At 47.8% G+C, this 20,051-nt stretch overlaps 1 protein-coding gene across 1 annotated transcript in view; it reads left to right on the top strand.

The window, feature by feature from the left end:
• Nucleotides 1-12,114, top strand: part of LOC119943348 (oxysterol binding protein) — a 53,868-nt gene extending 41,754 nt beyond the window's left edge. The window contains exons 10-14 of the mRNA XM_038764262.1: nt 5,679-5,782; nt 6,064-6,159; nt 6,746-6,927; nt 10,543-10,763; nt 10,884-12,114. Coding sequence (XP_038620190.1) covers nt 5,679-5,782; nt 6,064-6,159; nt 6,746-6,927; nt 10,543-10,763; nt 10,884-11,026 — 746 coding nt within the window. The 3' untranslated portion in view covers nt 11,027-12,114. The remainder of the gene's footprint in view (nt 1-5,678; nt 5,783-6,063; nt 6,160-6,745; nt 6,928-10,542; nt 10,764-10,883) is intronic.
• The last annotated feature ends 7,937 nt before the right edge of the window (nt 12,115-20,051 follow it).

Below are 20,051 nucleotides of genomic sequence, written 5' to 3'. Positions count from 1 at the left end.
AGGTGATCAGGTTGTCCCACGGGGGGCTCACAGTCTTAATCCCCATTTTACAGATGAGGTAACTGAGGATGGAGAAGTGAAGTGACTTGACCACAGTCACGCAGCTGACAAGTGGTGGAGGCAGGATTAGAACCCACAACCTCTGACTCCCAAGCCCGGGCTCTTTCCACTGAGCCACGCTTGGAACGCCGGGGGAGGAGGAGTCATTCATTCAGTTGTATTTATTGAGCGCTTACTGTGTGCACGGCACTGTACTAAGCGCTTGGGAAGTACAAGTTGGCAACATATAGAGACAGTCCCTAATAATGCCATTTGTTAAGCGCTTACTATGTGCAAAGCACTGTTCTAAGCGCTGGGGGATACAAGGTCATCAGGTTGTCCCGCGTGGGGCTCACAGTGTTAATCCCCATTTTACAGATGAGGGAACTGAGGCCCAGAGAAGTGAAGTGTCTTGCCCAGGGTCCCTACCCAGCAGTGGGCTCACAGTCTAGTCATCCCTGTAACTCAACTGCTCAGAGAAGCAGCGTGTCCTAGTGGGTAGAGCCCGGGCCTGGAAGCGCTTAGTACAGTGCTGTGCACACAATAAGCGCTCAATAAATACAATTGAATGAATGAATGAGTCTGAAGGATCTGGGTTCTAATCCCAGCTCCTTTACTTGTCTGTTGTGTAACCTTGGGCAAGTCACTTTTTTTTTTTAATAGCATTTATTAAGCGCTTACTATGTGCTATGTGCACTTAACTTGTTTGTGCCTGTTACCTCATTTGTAAATGGGGATTAAGACTGAGCCCCATGGGAGCCAGGAACTGTGTCCAGCCTGATAAGCTTGTATCTTCCCCAGCGCTTAGTACAGTGTCTGGGCACAGAATGAGTGTTTAACAAATACGCTAGAAAGGAAAAAATGCCTTTCAGGATAGAAAATGGCTGTTTTGTTTCTGCCTCTGTTGGCTTCTCTTTACAACTATGACGGCTTGTTTAAAGTCTAATTATAGCCTAGACTGTAAGCTTGTTGTGGGCAGGGAACGTCTCTGCTAATTCTGTTGTTTCGTGCTATCCCAAGCGCTTAGTAGAGTGCTCTGCGTATAGCAAGTGCTCAATAAATAACCACTGATGGATTGATTGATTTCAATACCACTTTTCCTCCCCCTTGTGGGATCACTCAGAGCACTGTGACCTTGAACAAGTCACCTGCCTTCTCTGTACCTCAGTTCCCTCCCTCCTCTGTAAAAAGGGAATTAAGACTGTGAGCCCCACTTGGGACATACTGCGTCCAGATGGATTAATTTGGATCTATTCTTTTATTGGAGAAGCAGCGTGGCTCAGTGGAAAGAGCCTGGGCTTTGGAGTCATCATCATCATCAATCGTATTTATTGAGCGCTTACTATGTGCAGAGCACTGTACTAAGCGCTTGGGAAGTACAAATTGGCAACATAGACAGTCCCTACCCAACAGTGGGCTCACAGTCTAAAAGGGGGAGACAGAGAACAAAACCAAACATACTAACAAAATAAAATAAACAGAATAGATATGTATATGTATATGTAGAGTCAGATATGTATATGTAGAGTCAGAGGTCATGGGTTCAAATCCCGGCTCTGCCACTTGTCAGCTGTATGACTTCGGGCAAGTCACTTCTCTGCGCCTCAGTTATCTCATCTGTAAAATGGGTTAAGACTGTGAGCCCCCCGTGGGCCAATCTGATCACCTTATAACGTCCCCAGCGCTTAGAACAGTGCTTTGCACATAGTAACTGCTTAATAAATTCTATCATTATTATTATTATTATTGATCCAAGTGCTTAAAACAGCGCTCAGCAAACAGTAAGCACTCAATAAATACGAACGAATGACTGAATGAATACCCCTGAACAGTCAGTGCCTGACAAAATAAGCGCTTGACAAATACCGGAAAAAAGTAGGATTTAGTCACTTCTCACGGCTTGATTTTTCATCGGTCACCGGGGAGTAGTTGAAAGGATTTTCCGAGTCCTAATTATTGTCGTTATTGTCAGGCTTCCCTTTCCACTGTGTGTTGAGAGAGAAATGGATGGCTTGCATCCACAAAGAAATCCTGTCCTCCCACCCCTCCCTCCCCGCCCGGCCCCAGCCACGTTCAGCCAGCGCAGTAGATCAAGTCCTTCCTTGAGGCAAAATTCCCGGGATTCGTGGCCGTGGGCCCGTGCTGCTCATCCATCTGCCATCAGCACTGACCCCGCTTTCAATGCCGTGTCAATCTAGCCGTAGAGGGGAGCGGCGTGGGAAGCAGGGGCAGTCACTCCCCTCCGATCTCACAAGCGAGTTGCGGTATCCTCCAAAAATCTCAGACGGGAGAGCCCGGTGCAAAGCCGTCCTTAGGGAAGCCCTCCCGTTGTGCGGGGAATCACCTCTGCCCAAGGAGAATCGCCCAATGGAGCAGGGGCAAGCAAGGCAGTTGGGTAGCCATCCAAACACAAAATAATCATCATCATCAATCGTATTTATTGAGCGCTTACTATGTGCAGAGCACTGTATTAAGCACTTGGGAAGTACAAATTGGCAACATATAGAGACAGTCCCTACCCAGCAGTGGGCTCACAGTCTAAAATAATCTTTTGCGAGAGAAAAAAATGTTGTGCAGGGGACCCGTACGTTGACCCGGGTTATACCGGGTTCCGGGGCAGTGCTGAAAGACGTGTAGAAATTTCACGGAAAACTAGCATTTGCCCGAAATCAAGGGACGGGCCGTGAACTGAGAGTGAATGTCCAGAGCCCCAGATTACACCTTGTGAGTGGTGAAAGCCCTCTCTGTCGTTCTTATTGATCCCAATTCTAATGCCTAAAATCACTGGAGTCTCCCGGCATGAAGGACGGATAAGTCTCGATCCACGCCCAAATAATAATAATTATTATTATTATGTTACTTGTTAAGCAGTTAGTATCAATCGTATTTATTGAGCGCTTACTGTGTGCAGAGCACTGTACTAAGCGCTTGGGAAGTACAAGTTGGCAACATATAGAGACAGTCCCTACCCAACAGTGGGCTCACAGTCTAAAAGGGGGAGACAGAGAACAAAACCAAACATACTAACAAAATAAAATAAATAGAATAGATAATAATAATAATGTTGGCATTTGTTAAGTGCTTCCTATGTGCAAAGCACTGTTCTAAGCGCTGGGGGGGATACAAAGTGATCAGGTTGTCCCATGTGGGGTTCACAGTCTTAATCCTCATTTTACAGATGAGGTAACTGAGACTTAGAGAAGTGAAGTGACTTGCCCAAGGTCACACAGCAGACATGTGGCAGAGCTGGGATTCGAACCCATGACCTCTGATTCCAAAGCCTGGGCTCTTTCCACTGAGCCGTAAGATAAATAAATAGAATAATAAATATGTACAAACATATACATATATACAGGTGCTGTGGGGAAGGGAAGGAGGTAAGATGGGGGGATGGAGAGGGGGACGAGGGGGAGAGGAAGGAAGGGGCTCAGTCTGGGAAGGCCTCCTGGAGGAGGTGAGCTCTCATTAGGACCTTGGTATGACACTTAGTAGGACACTTAGTATGTGTCAAGCACTGTTCTAAGCACTGGGGGAGATACAAGTTAGGTTGGATACAGCTCCTGTCCCATATAAGGCTTAATCCCCATTTTACAGATGAGGTCACTGAGGCCAGGCAGGAGAAGTCAAGTGATTTGCTGAAAGTCACACACCAGATATGTGGCGGAGCTGAGATTAGAACCCATGACCTTCTGGTTCCCAGGCCCGTGCTCTATCCAGTAAATCGCGCTGCTTCAAAGACTTCAGGACTGAGAAACGGCCTGAAGGAACTGACTCGAGCGCTTGTAGCGTGCGCGGTGCCTCTCTCTCGTGTCTGTCAGTCGCCTTCTCAGGGGTGTGTGGCGCATTGTGACTTGCCCGCGGGAGTTTTAGTTCTAAAACCCAATTACGGGGGACCGCCGCAGGGCCGTAGGGTGATAGACCAACGGGCGGGGGCGGGATAGCTACTGCGGTCTTCATTGCCCGTACTGGTCGGTCAATCAGTGGTATTTATTGAGCGCTTACTGTATGCCGAGCACCGGACGGAGCACTTGTGAGAGTACACTAGAGAGTAAGTAGGCAGGATCTCCTTGGCGGCTATTTTCAGGGTTCTTGCATAGCTCTGTCCGTCACTGTAGCGATTATTGTGATTATTAGTAGGCCGTACTCTTAAAAACTCAAAGTGCTTTCTTGATAATACCTAATAATCCCGGAGAAGCAGCATGGCCTGGTGGAGTCAGAGGACTTGGGTTCTGATCCCGGCTTCACCACTTGGCTGCTGTGAGACCATGGGCAAAACACTTCGCTTCTCTGTGCTTCAGTGCCCTCATATGGAAAATGGGGATTAAGGCTGTGAGTTTCATGTGGGACAAAGACGGTGTCCAACCTGATTATTTTGTGTCTACCAAAGCCATAGTTCAAGCAGCTAGTCTTGGGCGAGCCACTCAACTTCTCTGTGCCTCAGTTGCCTCATCTGTAAGCACCCCAGCGCTTAGAACGGTGTTTGACACATAGCTTAACAAATTCCATAATTATTACTACTATTATTGTTACTAATAATGATAATAAATACCATAAAAAAAAATTTCTATGACAATGTCCATGTGAAATAATTGAGGAGGATCGGTTAAGTGCTTACTGCATGTCAAGCACTCGCCTCAGCACTGGGGAAGATACATGTTAATAGGGTCAGGCACAATTCCTGGCCTACATGGGACTCACAATCTAAGTAGGAAGGAGAAGAGGTACTGAGTCCCCATTTTACAGATGAGGAAACTGAAGCACGGTCATGGTCACATAACAGACAAGGGACGGAGCTAGGATTAGAACCCAAGACTCTGACTGCCAAACCTGTGCTCTTTCCCCTGGGCCACACCACACTGGGCTTTTTTCACTCAGCCACTGCTACTCTGAAAAGAACCTCGAAACCAATGAGTGTCAGAGAGAATTTGCAAAACTTAATGCCAGCAATTAAGGAAAGCCAATGTCCTGATTCCTCCTGTTGGAGCATTTTCTGTCCCACACGTGACCAGTATGCCTGAGTGCTGGCTTGGCAACGATTCAAAGGCAGAAGTCTCACCTGTCTCATTATCTACCTTCTCTTGCACCCAAACTTTCATAGCTAGGCCGAGTACTATTGTACATATCTATTCTATTTATTTTATTTTGTTAGTATGTTTGGTTTTGTTCTCCGTCTCCCCGTTTTAGACTATGAGCCCACTGTTGGGTAGGGACTGTCTCTATATGTTGCCAATTTGTACTTCCCAAGCGCTTAGTACAGTGCTCTGCACATAGTAAGCGCTCAATAAATACGATTGATGATGATGATGATGAGTAGCACCCAAAATTCATCTGAAGAGACCCAGTCCTTGCCCTTATTCTGGCTGTATTTTGGGGGTTTGGGTTTGGTTTTAAAATCCAACCGGCACTTTCAAACCTTTACTCTTTCTGTAATGCCCCTCGCTCAAGGGTGGTAGGTGGGAGGAGGGAAGGGCCCAGGGGATTGGGGAAGGGGGTGGGAGCGAAGGAGTGATCATGTTGCCAACTTGTACTTCCCAAGCGCTTAGTACAGTGCTCTGCACACAGTAAGCGCTCAATAAATACGATTGATGATTGATGATGATCACAGTCTCTTCTCGTCATTAACCGCCTATGCCTCCTAGGTACCATCCACTGTATATTCCATGCAACCGGCCATCACTACACCTGGAAAAAAGTCACCACCACGGTGCACAACATTATCGTGGGAAAACTGTGGATAGACCAGGTGAGCCAAGCTACCCAGAGGGTCTCCTGTTTAAGGGGGAACGGACGTTACCTTAGGGAGGCGCTTCCAGAGAGGAAAAAGGAAAGGAATTGAGTGTTTTCACTAGTTCTCTATTCTCCTGCAGGCAGGTGGCAAAATAAATTAAACCAACCATCTGGCATCACTGGTTCTGTCATGGGGCGAAGTTGGGAACAGGAGCTAGGGGATCCTGAAATGTCCCGATTCAGGAGTGGAGGCTAATGGGAGCAGGCAGAGTAACTCGCGGTATCCTCTCTCCCCAGTCCGGCGAGATCGACATCGTGAACCACAAGACGGGGGACAAATGCAACCTCAAGTTTGTCCCTTATAGCTACTTTTCACGGGATGTGGCCAGGAAGGTAAGAGAGGCAGGAATCAAAACCCATCCTCCAGGTCGGTGCGTGTGTTGGACCCAGCACATGGCCCTAGTGCTGTTGCTGCGCCCTGTCTTTTTTCCTCTGGGTGAGGATTGAGAAAGAAGGGAAATGGAGGAGGGGAGACAGCAAGGAAGGGAACGGTGTATAAAACTTACTAAACAGGTCTTTTGCTTTCTTCGGAAAGATGACCCGAGGGGAAGTAGAGGGAGAGAACAAGAGTCAGTTGAAACTGAGGAACAAAGGGACTGAAAGCAGGAAAAGAGAATGAGAAACTTGACCCAGTAAGGTTTGAGGGTGGTGCCAGTTCCCTTTAACTTAGGGTGGGGCTGGCCGGTAATGACCTCTGAGGACCTTTCGTGGTGCGTGTGAAACCTTCATGAGTTTCCCAAGTGCTTAGTACAGTGCTCTGCACATAGTAAGCGCTTAATAAATACGATTGATGATGATGATGATGATTCACTTCCCCCTTGAACCCGAAGCTCACGCCCATGAGGACTGAAAAACAAGCTGGACGGAGTGGAAAAAAATTGAGGCTGGACTGAGTGACCCCCACATTCCGTGTCTCTAGGTAACAGGGGAAGTGATGGACCCATCAGGAAGAGTCCACTTTGCCCTGGTGGGCACCTGGGACGAGAAGATGGATCACTTCAAAGTGTCGCCGGTCAACGGGGAAAACGGCGGTGACGGGCGGCAGCGGGGCCACGAGGCGGAAGAGAGCCGGGTCATGCTGTGGAAAAGGAACCCACTACCGTGAGTGGGCCGCCCCGGGCCTGCTCAGGCCGCAGGTTCCCCAAAAGGGATTCCCGGCCCGGGGCAGTGGGGACAGAGTTATCCTGGTACCCTTCGGGAAGAGAGAGTCGAGTTTATTGAGCGTTTTCTGTGTGCAGAGCACTGAAATAATAACAATAATAATAATGACGGTATTTGTTAAGCACTTACTATCATCATCATCAATCGTATTTATTGAGTGCTTACTATGTGTAGAGCACTGTACTAAGCGCTTGGGAAGTACAGATTGGCAACACATAGAGACAGTCCCTACCCAACAGTGGGCTCACAGTCTAAAAGGGGGAGACAGAGAACAAAACCAAACATACCAACAAAATAAAATAAATAGGATAGATATGTACAAGTAAAATAAATAGAGTAATAAATATGCACAACCGTATATACATATATACAGGTGCACTTACTATGTGCAAAGCACTGTTCCAAGCGCTGGGGAGGTTACAAGGTGATCAGGCTGTCCCACGGGGGCCTCACAGTTTTAATCCCCATTTTACAGATGAGGTAACTGAGGCACAGAAAAATTAAGTGACGTGCCCAAAGTCACACAGCTGACAGTTGGCGGAGCCGGGATTTGAACCCATGACCTCTGACTGCAAAGCTCGGGCTCTTTCCACTGAGTCACGCTACTTCTCACTGTAATGCTGTTATACTGTACTAAGCGCTTGGGAGAGTACAGTATAACAACATTCATTCATTGTCGTATTTATTGAGCTCTTACTGTGTGCAGAGCACTGTACTAAGCGCTTGGGAAGCGGAAATCGGCAGCATATAGAGACGGTCCCTACCCAACAACGGGCTCACAGTCTAGAAATATAAAAATATAACAGACACATTCCCTGCCCACAGTGAGCTTACAGTCTAGAAGGGGAAAGAGACATTAATAGAAGTAAATGCATTACAGATCTGTACGTAAGTGCTGCAGGGCTGGGAAGGGGGAGGTGAATAAAGGGAGCAAGTCAGGGTGATGCAGAAGGGAGTGGGAGAAAAGGGAAGGCCTCTTGGAGGAGGTGTGCCTTTGAAGGGGGAATAGAGTAATCGTATGTCGGGTATGCGTGGCTCAGTGGAAAGAGCCCGGGCTTTGGAATCAGAGGTCGTGGGTTCGAATCCTGACTCTGCCACATGTCTGCTGTGTGACCTTGGGCAAGTCATTTAACTTCTCTGAGCCTCAATTACCTCATCTGTAAAATGGGGATTAAGATTGGGAGCCCCACGTGGGACAACCTGATCACCTTGTATCCCCACCAGCGCTTAGAACAGTGCTCTGCACATAGTAAGCACTTAACAAATGCCATTGTTATTATTATTATATGAGGAGGGAGGGCATTCCAGGCCAGAGGCAGGAGTCCTGAGGGCGGTTGGAAAGGTAGTTCATTTTAGCCTCCCATCATTAGGTTGAGCAGTTGAAAGAGTTGAGCCCATCTCTGGGGCAGGGTTCCAGGCTGGGTCTGCTCCTTTCCCCCAAACCCAGACAAGAAGGGAAGCTGAAGCATGCCATTGGGTGCCACTCAGGCATAATAATAATTCTTCATAATAATAATAATAATAATGGCATTTATTACACGCTTACTATGTACAAAGCACCGTTCTAAGCGCTGGGGAGGTTACAAGGTGATCAGATTGTCCCACGGGGGGCTCACAGTCTTCATCCCCACTTTACAGATGAGGTAACCCATATTGATAATAATAATAATAATAATGGCATTTATTAAGTGCTTACTATGTGCGAACCACTGTTCTAAGCGCTGGGGAGGTTACAAGGTGATCAGATTGTCCCACGGGGGGCTCAGAGTCTTCATCCCCATTTTACAGATGAGGTAACCCATATTGTTAATAATAATAATAATAATGGCATTTATTAAGTGCTTACTATGTGCGAAGCACTGTTCTAAGCGCTGGGGAGGTTACAAGGTGATCAGATTGTCCCACGGGGGGCTCACAGTCTTCATCCCCACTTTACAGATGAGGTAACCCATATTGATGATAATAATAATAATGGCATTTATTAAGCGCTTACTATGTGCGAAGCACTGTTCTAAGCGCTGGGGAGGTTACAAGGTGATCAGGTTGTCCCACGGGGGGCTCACGGTCTTAGTCCCCATTTTACAGATGAGGGAACTGAGGCCCGGAGAAGTTAAGTGACTTGCCCAAAGTCACACAGCTGACAATTGGCAGAGCCGGGATTTGAACCCCCAGCCTCTGACTCCAAAGCCCGGGCTCTTTCCACTGAGCCACTCAGGGAAGGGAGTCTTTCAGGCTGTAAGCTCATCGTGGGCAGGCAGTATGTCTGTAATATCTTACTCTCCCAAGCACTTAGTACAGTGCTGTACACACAGTAAGCGCTCAATAAATACGGTTGATCGATTGCCTTAAGCCCCCACAAGCCTCCGGGACGTCTAACCCGGCCTTCCTTCAGGGGACACAGGGACTTTAAATGCCGTCCACCGTTGCCTATCGTTCCCGGGAGTTCATTCCTTGGGAGGAGGGTGATTGGGAGTCCAAGGAGCGGGGAAGGCTGGAGGGAATTAGGCAGCCGCAGAGCCCTGTAAGGCGGAAACGGTCCCAGGCAACTGGGAAGAAGGGGTCTCCCACCCGCCGTCCCTCACCTCAAGTAAGCGGGCCCCTCCCTCAGCTTTCAGGGGGGCCAGTGACATTGGGAAGGGGGTTCCTGCGGAGCCACTGTCAGATGTGGACTCCCTGAGCACCCAAGATTCCCAAGATGGAACCCAGAAGAGAAGCATCCAAGGCAGTTCCTCTAATGCTGTTCAGCCTCAGCAACCTCCAGGCTTGTTTCTTCCCATAGACATTGTCAAAGTACGGGATTATAGAACCCTCCCACCCCGTAGAAAACTGCTTTTGGAAGGTCAGTTGATTCAGCCAAGCCTCCCATGGGCCCTGACGGTCCAGGAAAGGTGGAGCCAGGACAGTCCCTGTAGATATGTTAATATGTTTGGTTTTGTTCTCTGTCTCCCCCTTCTAGACTGTGAGCCCACTGTTGGGTAGGGACTGTCCCTATATGTTGCCAACTTGTACTTCCCAAGCGCTTAGTACAGTGCACACAGTAAGCGCTCAATAAATATGATTGATTGTAAGCTCGTTGTGTGCAAGGCATGTGTCTGTTTATTGTTTTGTTGTATTCTACTCTCAAGAACTTAGTACAGTGCTCTGCACACAGCGCTCAGTTAATACAATTGGGTGAATGAATGAATGACAAACTGGAAGCAACTGGTGCTCTGCACACAGCGCTCAGTAAATACCATTGAATGAATGAATGAATGACAGAACCTGAAAGCGACTGGAGTCCCCCTCCCTGGTTGAGGGAGATTTCAGGCATTCATTCATTCATTCAGTCGTATTTATTGAGCACTTACTGTGTGCAGAGCACTGTACTAAGCACTTGGGAAGTACAAGTTGGGAACATATGCAGACGGTCCCTACCCAACAGCGGGCTCACAGTCTAGAAGGGGGAGACAGAGAACAGATCTTTCTTGAAGTATCCTTAGCAGCGTCTTCGAAGATTCGGCCGCCGTCACCGATGGTGGGCTCGTCCCCCTCTGAATGTCGTTCTCCCCTAACCAGGAGGAATGCAGAAAACATGTACTACTTCTCAGAACTGGCCCTGACCCTCAACGCCCTGGAGAGCGGCACCGCCCCGACAGACAGTCGACTGCGGCCGGACCAGAGGCTGATGGAGAACGGGCGCTGGGATGAAGCCAATGCTGAGAAGCAGCGCCTGGAGGAGAAGCAGCGAATTTCCCGCAAAAAGAGAGAAGCAGAAGCTGTGAAAGCCACGGAAGATGGTAAGATGGATGGCGGGGGGGGAAGGGTCTTTCCCCCTTATACCTTGGGGCAAAACCAGTGCCAGCTGACCCAACTCGCACTCACCTTCCTTCTTTTCTCTTTCCTCTCTTGTCTCTTAGGCATTCCTTACGACCCCTACAAGGCGTTGTGGTTTGAGCGCAGGAAGGACCCTGTCACCAAGGAAATAACTCACATTTATAGGGGAGGATACTGGGAGAGTAAAGAGAAACAGGACTGGAACTCATGCCCGGACATTTTCTGAAGTGGTGGCAACAGGAAGAGAGAGGTGGATCGTCGGGGAAGAGTTCGGAAGGGAGGACAGCAAGCGATTTTGACTTCTTTACCTAGGAATTTCCCCAAGTCTGTCTGTCTTAACCAATCATTTGTTCCGAATCAATCACCAGAAACAGAAGTCGGTGGTGGTGATTTGGCTGGGTTGCCTTAGCTATTTGAAACAGAAGTTGATGACGTACCTAATATTTGGAAGAGATCGGGTGGTCGGGAGGTAGCATTCTTTCTTGTCTGCGAGGTTGTAGAATCCCCCCGGCTCGCTTCCTCCCTTGTCCCCTTTGAAAATTGTCCCCTGACCCCCGCATCATGGCTACACTCTTTTGATTCTCCAGAATGCCCTTCAAGGTGAGTTGCTTCGGGACGGGACGGCCGGGGACAGCGGTGGTGGTCCGGTGCTGTGCAGAGCAAGACTTAATCTCAGAACTTCCTTTAAAAAGGAAACAGGACAGGAAATCACCAAGGGAAGACAGCCGGAACTGGTACTTCTGGGGACTGGGCACCAGGAAAAGAATAGGGTCAGACGCACGCACCTGTGTGTCCGAGCATATTGACGGTCCCAATTCTTGGAAGCGCTAACTTGACTCGCCGGTAACCTCCATCCCCTAAGCTAGGGAGCCTTGCTAGATAGTGGGAGGAGAGATGTCTGACCCGCCCAGATGATTCTGTGGACGTTTGATGGGAATGGTTTGAACTTCGGAGGCAGGAGGGGGGCCCGAACCCACCTCTGCCCTCCAAATCACTCCAAACTCCCCTTCCGGCGCCTTCCCTTGCTTCGGCCGACATGGGACCACACCCATGGAGCTGGAGGCTCCCCGGCCCGCCTTCGATGACCGGGAGACGTGAGACGCGATGATCTGGAATGACTGTCTCCACTCTCTCTAAAGCCCCGTGGACTGGAGCCGCCTCCAGAATAATGTGTTATATATCTGTATATTATATATATGTAGAGAAATCTAATTTTTCTGTTGGAATTTCCTCCCTCCCATCAAGGATCTTGTTTTTGCTATCACTTGTCCCCTCCCCACTCCCAGGTTTTTGCATTAAATTCTATAACGTGGACTCGAGGAGTTCTCCCTCCCCTCCTCTTCTGCCTCTCCCTTCCCTCCTCTTCTCTCTTCCCCACCCTCCGCGCAAGCTCGCACCTTGAAGGGACAAGGAAAGCTGAAACCGAGTGAGGATCGGGCCCAAGTGGTCCCTCAGCCAGGACTTTCACAGGCCTTCTTCCCTGGGGGCCCTTTGTGGATCCAGAGCAGATTGAGCATCAGATGCCTGATTGTGCTCCTCTTCCTCCTCCTCCCTCCCCCCTCCACTGGACCGAAACACCCCACTTCCCCCCCCTGCATGAACTGGCTTGGACACCTCCCTCCAAGCCCCAGAAGGGCCTCCTTGCTTGGCTGGGGGACTGAGAGCACTGCCATTTGGGAGGGGACAAAAGTCAACTTCAGCTAAATCCTGGTTTCCAGCCTTGTCTTATTTTGTATTCTGGGGGGGTGGTTGGAGTTGTTCCCTCCAGAAGCTCACGCTTATTGCCCACCTCTGGTTGAGGATCCCAAATTAAGGGGGTTGTTTGTTTCTGTTCCTTAAGTACTGAGCCTCAGCCATTGGGAGTGCTGGGGGGGAGACTCATCATTCCAGAGGAAGACACCTCTCCAGTGGGATTTATTTATAAAAAGCACGCGCGCACACACTCTCTCTCCCCTTCTCCCTTCTCTCATCTCCTCTCACTCCCCCGGCCCTTTCCTCCCCTCTGCCTCCTTCCTAGCTGATGGGCAAGACAGAGGGGTGACTGTTGGATGTTTCCAACCACATACCCCAGTCCCAGAGCAGGGAAAAGGAGCCTCCAATCCGCTTGCCACGAGGGCTACGGAAGAAGTGACCGGAGATAGGCAAAGCAGGGCCTGGCACGGACCCTGACCACATTTCCCTGGCCCAACCTGGCCCCTAAATGCTCCTGCACTACTCTCCCAGGTTTGGAGGCCTAACCTGATCCCTGTCAGTGGACTAGGCTTCAAGTCATGGAGGTGGAAGAAAGGCAGACTTAAAAGAAGACGAAATTATAGTTATATTTTTGGGTTTTTTCGCCTTATTGCTTTTTTCCAAGAAAACAACCAAATTAAATAGTGAAAAGAAAAGTTTGTCTGGTTCACTTCCATTCGTGTTACTTTAGCAGAGGCTGGGAGGAATAAACCCTGAATTCGTCCTGTTTTGATTCCCGAGAACCTTCGAGTGGTCACGGAAGAATCAGGAACACAGGGCTGAATGAGAAACAGTAAGGTTTGGATGTGCAAAAGTAACCTGAGAGTTTCTTATTGTATTGGAAACTGGAAACCCAAATATGAAAGCAGGTGTCCGATGTTTTAACCACAATTTTTGAATCGGACGCTGGAAATTTGATTGTTCTGAGACAAAGCTAGCTGTTTTAGGAGAACTGGGTGTGCCAGTGTCACATTGCTCAATGGAATGAAGAACTAGAGTGGGTGTGTGAAAGGATTGGAGTTCCCAAGAAATATGGGGAGAAGCCTGTAAAATGTGGAGTTTTGCTTGTTCCTATTATCATTCACTGGGATGTGTCTGATGAGATGTGGATCATGGTTTGGGGGGATGGACGGGGGAGGAAGATGGGGAGGGGGAGAGAAGGAAAGGATGGTGTTATTTGGAATGGAAAAGCCCGAGGCACAAAATACCTTGGCCCTGCTCCTAGCAAAACAAACTGCCAGCCCTTCCTCCACAGTGTTTCATCAATTTCTTGCCCTTGGACAGGGCCTCGCTTGGAAGCTAGGGGCTATTTGCTCAAAAACGCTTCCTGGTTTGGTTCTGGGAATTACCCTGCCAGCTCAGAATATCGGCATCTGCATTGATTTTAACAGTGTGCTGCTATTACTCATTTACTTTTTCACCTCTATTAATAAAAAAGCCACCAGTTGCGTAGAACATAGGAGCAAGCGAGTGACTGTGAGGACATTGAGGTTAATAATAATGTTGGTATTTAAGTGCTTTACTATGTGCCAAGCACTGATCTAAGGTATCAGGTTGGCCCACGTGGGGCTCACAGTCTTAATCCCCATTTTCCAGATGAGGTGATTGAGGCACAGAAGTTAAACCCAAGGTCACCCAGCAAACAAGTGGTGGAGCTGGGATTTGAACCCACGACCACTGACTCCCAGGCTCTTGCCACTAATAATAATAATAATTTTGGTATTTGTTAAGCGCTTAATATGTGCCAAGCACTGTTCTAAGCGCTGGGGCAGATGCAAGGTCGTCAGGTTGTCCCACGTGGGGCTCACAGAGAAGCAGCGTGGCTCAGTGGAAAAAGCACGGGCTTTGGAGTCAGAGGTCGTGGGTTCGAATCCTGGCTCCGCCACATGTGTGCTGTGTGACCTTGGGCAAGTCACTTCACTTCTCGGAGCCTCAGTTACCTCATCTGGAAAATGAGGATGATGACTGGGACAACCTGATCACCTTGTATCCCCCCCAGCGCTTAGAACAGTGCTTGGCACATAGTAAGCACTTAACAAATGCCATCATCATTATTATTATTATCATCCCCATTTTACAGATGAGGCCCAGAGAAGCTGTGAGTTGACCAAAGTCACAGCTGACAAGTTACAGAGCGGGGATTAGAACCCACGACCTCTGACTCTTAAGCCCGGTTTCTTTCTACTAAGCCACGCTGCTTCTGTAATGCCTATTTTAGTCCCTGCCTGAAAGTTTGTATTCTGTCTGCTGGCGTGAATGTTAGGAGCAGAGGAGGGATCATCCAACATGGTAAATCAATCCACGGGCGCCAGGGCTGAGTTGTCTGGCTGGAGCCCCCTGATTTCTCTTCCAGATGCTGCATTCAGGATCCCCAAGAAGACTGGGAAGGAAGCCAGGTTGGGGCAAATTGGATTTACACAGACGGCTTTAAAACGATTACAGCGGGATTCGCTAAGGCGAGAGGTTCCGATCCAGACGGGACGTGCTCCATCTGGCAGAAGGACCAGGACTGAAGTCCTGATGAAGACATTGAGCTGATAATAATAAAAATGGTATTTGTTAAGCACTTACTCTGTGCCAAGCACTGGGCTAAACATCTGGATAAATAGATACAAGATAAACCAGGTGGTAGTCCCTGATCCACATGGAAATCACGGTAGAATGCCTATTTGATTTCCCTCTTTAATAGATGAAGAAACTGAGGCCCAGGGAAATGAAGTGACTTGGCCAAGGTCACGCAGCAGTTAAGAGGCCAAACTGGGATTAGGACTGACTTCCAAGCCTGTCCTCTTTCCACTAGACTCTGCTGCTCCTCAATGTCCATGTGCCTTAATAATAATAATAATAATAACAGCATCGACAATAGTAATGATAGAGAAGCAGCTTGGCATAGTGTTAAGAGCACAGCCCTGGGAGTTGGATCACCTGGGTTCTAATCCCTTCCCTGCCATTGTTTGCTGTGTGACCTTGGGCAAGTCCCTTAACTTCTCTGGTCTTCAATTTCCTGCCATTGTTTGCTGCGTGACCTTGGGCAAGTCCCTTAACTTCTCTGGTCTTCAATTTCCTCATCAATTGAAATGGAGATTAAATCCTCCTCTGTCCAGTTTTGACTGTGAGCTCCTTGTCGGGCAGGGACTGTAGTCATCATCATCAATCGTATTTATTGTGCGCTTACTATGTGCAGAGCACTGTACTAAGCGCTTGGGAAGTAGAAATTGGCAACATATAGAGACAGTCCCTACCCAACAGTGGGCTCACAGTCTAAAAGGGGGAGACTTGTCACCCTGGAAAACTTGCAGTGCTTGACAAATAATGAGTGCTTCTTAACAAATACCAAATGCTTAGCAAATGCCATTAGAGAAAAAAAGAATAGGACTTGTAAAGGGCCAGCCTACTGTATGTGCCAAGGAAGATTTTAAGTGCTGGAGGAGATAAGTTATTAGGGTCAGACACAGTCCCTATTCCACTGGGTTCCCAAGTCATTATTATTATTAATAGTAATATTAGTGTTGATATAATGGTTATAATATAATAATATTAAGCTCTATTTGCCAAGAACTGCACTAAGCACTGGGGGAGTCCATCTGGTCAAATATGGCCTGGGAATCAGAGGGCCTGGATTCTAATCCCTTCTCTGCCACTTATCTGTTGTGTGACCTTGGGCAAGTCACTTAACTTCTCTGTGCCTCCATTCCTTCATCTGCAAAAAGGGGATTCAATACCTGTTAATAATAATCATTGTGATATTTAAGCGCTTAGTATGTGCCAGGCACAGCACTAAACTGTTGCCGGGGGTAGAAGCAAATCAGGTTGGGCACAGCCCGTCTCAATCCCCATTCTACAGATGAGGTAACTGAGGCACAAAGAAGTGACTTGCCCCAGGTTGCACAGCAGACAAGTGGAGGAGCCAGGATTGGAAACCATGTCCTTCTAACTCCCAAGCCCATGCGCTATCCACTAGGCTATGCTGCTTCTCCCTGGACTGTGAGCCCAAGTGGGGTCTGATTATCTGGTATTCATTCATTCGATCGTATTTATTGAGTGCTTACTGTGTGCAGAGCACTGTACTAAGCGCTTGGGAAGGTATCTACCCCTAGCACTTAGTACAGTATTTGGTACATAGTGCTAAACAAATACCACAATTAATTGAGGAGGTTGCCACTACCCCTTGTGTCTCTTATGTAGATGGCACATTAGACTGTAAACTCATTTTGGGCAGGGTGTATCTGCTAATTCAGTTGTGGTGTTCTCTCCCAAGCGCTTAGTACAGTGCTCTGCACAGAATAAGGGCTCAATAAATGCCATTGATTGATTGGGGGCTGGAACAGGAGACTTCACCCGGCCTTCACGTGGACTTGGCCCTTTAAGCACTTACTATGTTCCAGCCACTGTACTAAGTGCTGGAGAAGTAGCGTGGCTCAGTGGAAAGAGCAAAGGCTTGGGAGTCGGAGGCCATGGGTTCAAATCCCGACTCCTCCACTTGTCAGTTGTGTGACCTTGTGTTACAACTTCTCAGTGCCTCAGTTACCTTGTCGGTAAAATGGGGATTAAGACTGCGAGCCCCACGTGGGACAACCTGATCACCTTGTATACCCCCCCAATGCTTAGAACAGTGCTTTGCACATAGTAGGCGCTTAACAAATACCGCTATTATTATTATTGTTATTAGTATATCCAACCAAAGAAGCAGTTAACTGGCTTTTTGAAGGTTCAGATAGCTGTCCCTCTCTTTTTGTTCAAGGACACTATTATTAGTATTATTTTACCCAACCAAAGAAGCAGCTAAGGGGATTAAGACTGTGAGCCCCACGTGGGACAACCTGATCACCTTGTATACCCCCCCAATGCTTAGAACAGTGCTTTGCACATAGTAGGCGCTTAACAAATACCGCTATTATTATTATTGTTATTAGTATATCCAACCAAAGAAGCAGTTAACTGGCTTTTTGAAGGTTCAGATAGCTGTCCCTCTCTTCGTATTCAAGGACACTATTATTATTATTATTTTACCCAACCAAAGAAGCAGCTAACTGGCTTTTTAAAGGTTCAGATAGCTGTCCCTCTCTTTGTGTTCAAGGACACTATTATTATTATTATTTTACCCAACCAAAGAAGCAGCTAACTGGCTTTTTAAAGGTTCAGATAGCTGTCCCTCTCTTTGTGTTCAGAGAGGACACTCCTGCAGGAGTGTGAAGCTGGCCATCTCTGCCACACACAATGTGGGAAAAGATTATTCTTGGCCGAATCTTTGCATTTACTCCATGAGTACCTCGAGCTGTTTTCGATTCTGCCCCCGGGAGAAGGGCAGAATCTCTTGAAGAGCGCTTCTTCGGTTTTAGGTGAGAAGTAGGGTAATTAAACACTCACTAATGACCCTGGGCGACTTCGGAAGGCTTGAGGCTAGTAGTTATCTGATGACGAAGCTCAAAAGTGGGACGAAGTGTCAGGCTAATTTTCGTTCAAGTGTCATTCACTTTCCTGAGCGACTGCTGTCCTCAGTGTTTCCACTGTTGCTAAGCGCCCTGATATTCCGGGAGAGCTTGATCATAGGGACCATAAATTACGAAGGTAGCCTGGTTTGGCTCATTTATGACCATTTTATGGCACATTTTCTTTCCCCCTCCTTCTTCGAGAGCGCATCCAGCATTGTTGCAGCAGCTTCTTCAGTAACTAAGCGACCAATGTCCTGAACCATCTTCTTGCATAAGGCTTCTGCTCACCCTCAGCAGGACAAGCATTTGAGCATTATTTCCCAGTAACAATAATAATAATTGTAATATTTATCAAGCATTTACTGTGGGCCAAACGCTGGGGTAGATACTAATAGGGTTGAACACAGTCCCTGACCCCTCATGGGGCTCTCAGTCTTAATCCCCATTTTACAGATGAGATCACTGAGGCACAAAGAAGTGAAGTGACTTTCCCAAAGTCACACAACAGACAAGTGGACTAGAACACAAATCCTTCTGATTCCCAGGCCGGTGTTCTATCCACCAGGCCATAGTGGTGATGGATTGTGTGGAGCAAAAACTCCTCACTCTCGGCTTCCAGGCTGTCCATCCCCTCATCCCCTCCTACCTCACCTCCCTTCTGTCCTTCTCCAGCCCAGCCCTCACCCTCCGCTCCTCTGCCACCACTAACCACCTCCCTGGGCCTCTTTCTCACCTGTCCCACCATCAACCCCCGGCCCACGTCCTTCCCCTGCCCCGGAATTCCCTCCCTCCACACATCCGCCAAGCTAGCTCTCTTCCTCCCTTCAAAGCCCTACTGAGAGCTCACCTCCTCCAGAAGGACTTCCCAGATTGAGCCCCCTTTTGTCCTCTCCTCCCCATCCCCCCTGCCCTACCTCCTTCCCCTCCCCGCAGCACTTGTATATATTTGTACAGATTTATTACTCTATTTTACTTGTACATATTTACTATTCTACTTATTTTGTTAATGATGTGCATAGAGCTATAATTCTATTTGTTCTAATGATTTTGACACCTGTCTCCATGTTTTGTTTTTTGTTGTCTTTCTCCCCCTTCTAGACTGTGTGCCCGTTGTGGGGTAGGGACCGTCTCTAGATGTTGCCAACTTGGACTTCCCAAGCGCTTAGTACAGTGCTCTGCACACAGTAAGCGCTCAATAAATATGATTGAATGAATGACTCCACACTGAACATTTGTGTCTTTTTCCAGCAATCGGCATTTTTTATGATATTTGTTGAGGGCTTACTATGTTCCAAGCACTGTACAAAGCACTCAGGTAGATACAAGTTTGTCTCATTGGACACACATGGTTTTCACAGCCTTAATTTCCATTTTTACTTCCCAAGCACTTAGTACAGTGCTCCGCACACAGTAAGCGCTCAATAAATACAATTGAATGAATGAATTTAACGGATTCATTCATTCAATCGTATTTATTGAGCGCTTACTGTGTGCAGAGATGATAAGCTCAGAGAAGTGAATTTTTTTTGTTTTTAATGGTATTTGTTAAGCGCTTACTATGGGCCAGGCCCTGTTCTGAGCACCGGGGTAGATACAAAGTAATCAGGTTGGACACAGCTCGTATGCCACACAGGACTCACAGTTTTAATCCCTATTTTACAGATGAGGTAACTGAGGCTCAGAGAAGTGAAGTTACTTGTTCAGGGTCACGCGATAGGCAAGTGGCGGAGGAGGGATTAGAACCCAGGGCCTTCTCCCAGACCCGTGCCCTATTCATTACACCGCGCTGGTTCCTACAGGGCATTGGACCATTTCTTCATTATTGTTGACTGTGGCACTCCCTTCTGCTGAACAAACCAGTGGGGTCTTTGTTGTGTGCAGGATGTTTTTATAAAGGCTTAATAAATGCCATTATTATTATTATTATTACATTCATTCACCCACCCTCGGCCCCACAGCACTTAGGTATATTTCCCTAATTTACTTATTTATACTAATGTCCGTCTCCCCCTCTGAACCGTACGCTCGGGCGGGGAACGTGTCTACAAACTCTGTGTATGTTTGTACACATTTATCACTCTATTTTAC

This window comes from Tachyglossus aculeatus, chromosome 22 (genome assembly GCF_015852505.1).
Source record: "Tachyglossus aculeatus isolate mTacAcu1 chromosome 22, mTacAcu1.pri, whole genome shotgun sequence".
NCBI classification, from domain to species: domain Eukaryota; kingdom Metazoa; phylum Chordata; class Mammalia; order Monotremata; family Tachyglossidae; genus Tachyglossus; species Tachyglossus aculeatus.
This window is presented reverse-complemented; position numbering and strand designations above follow the sequence as displayed.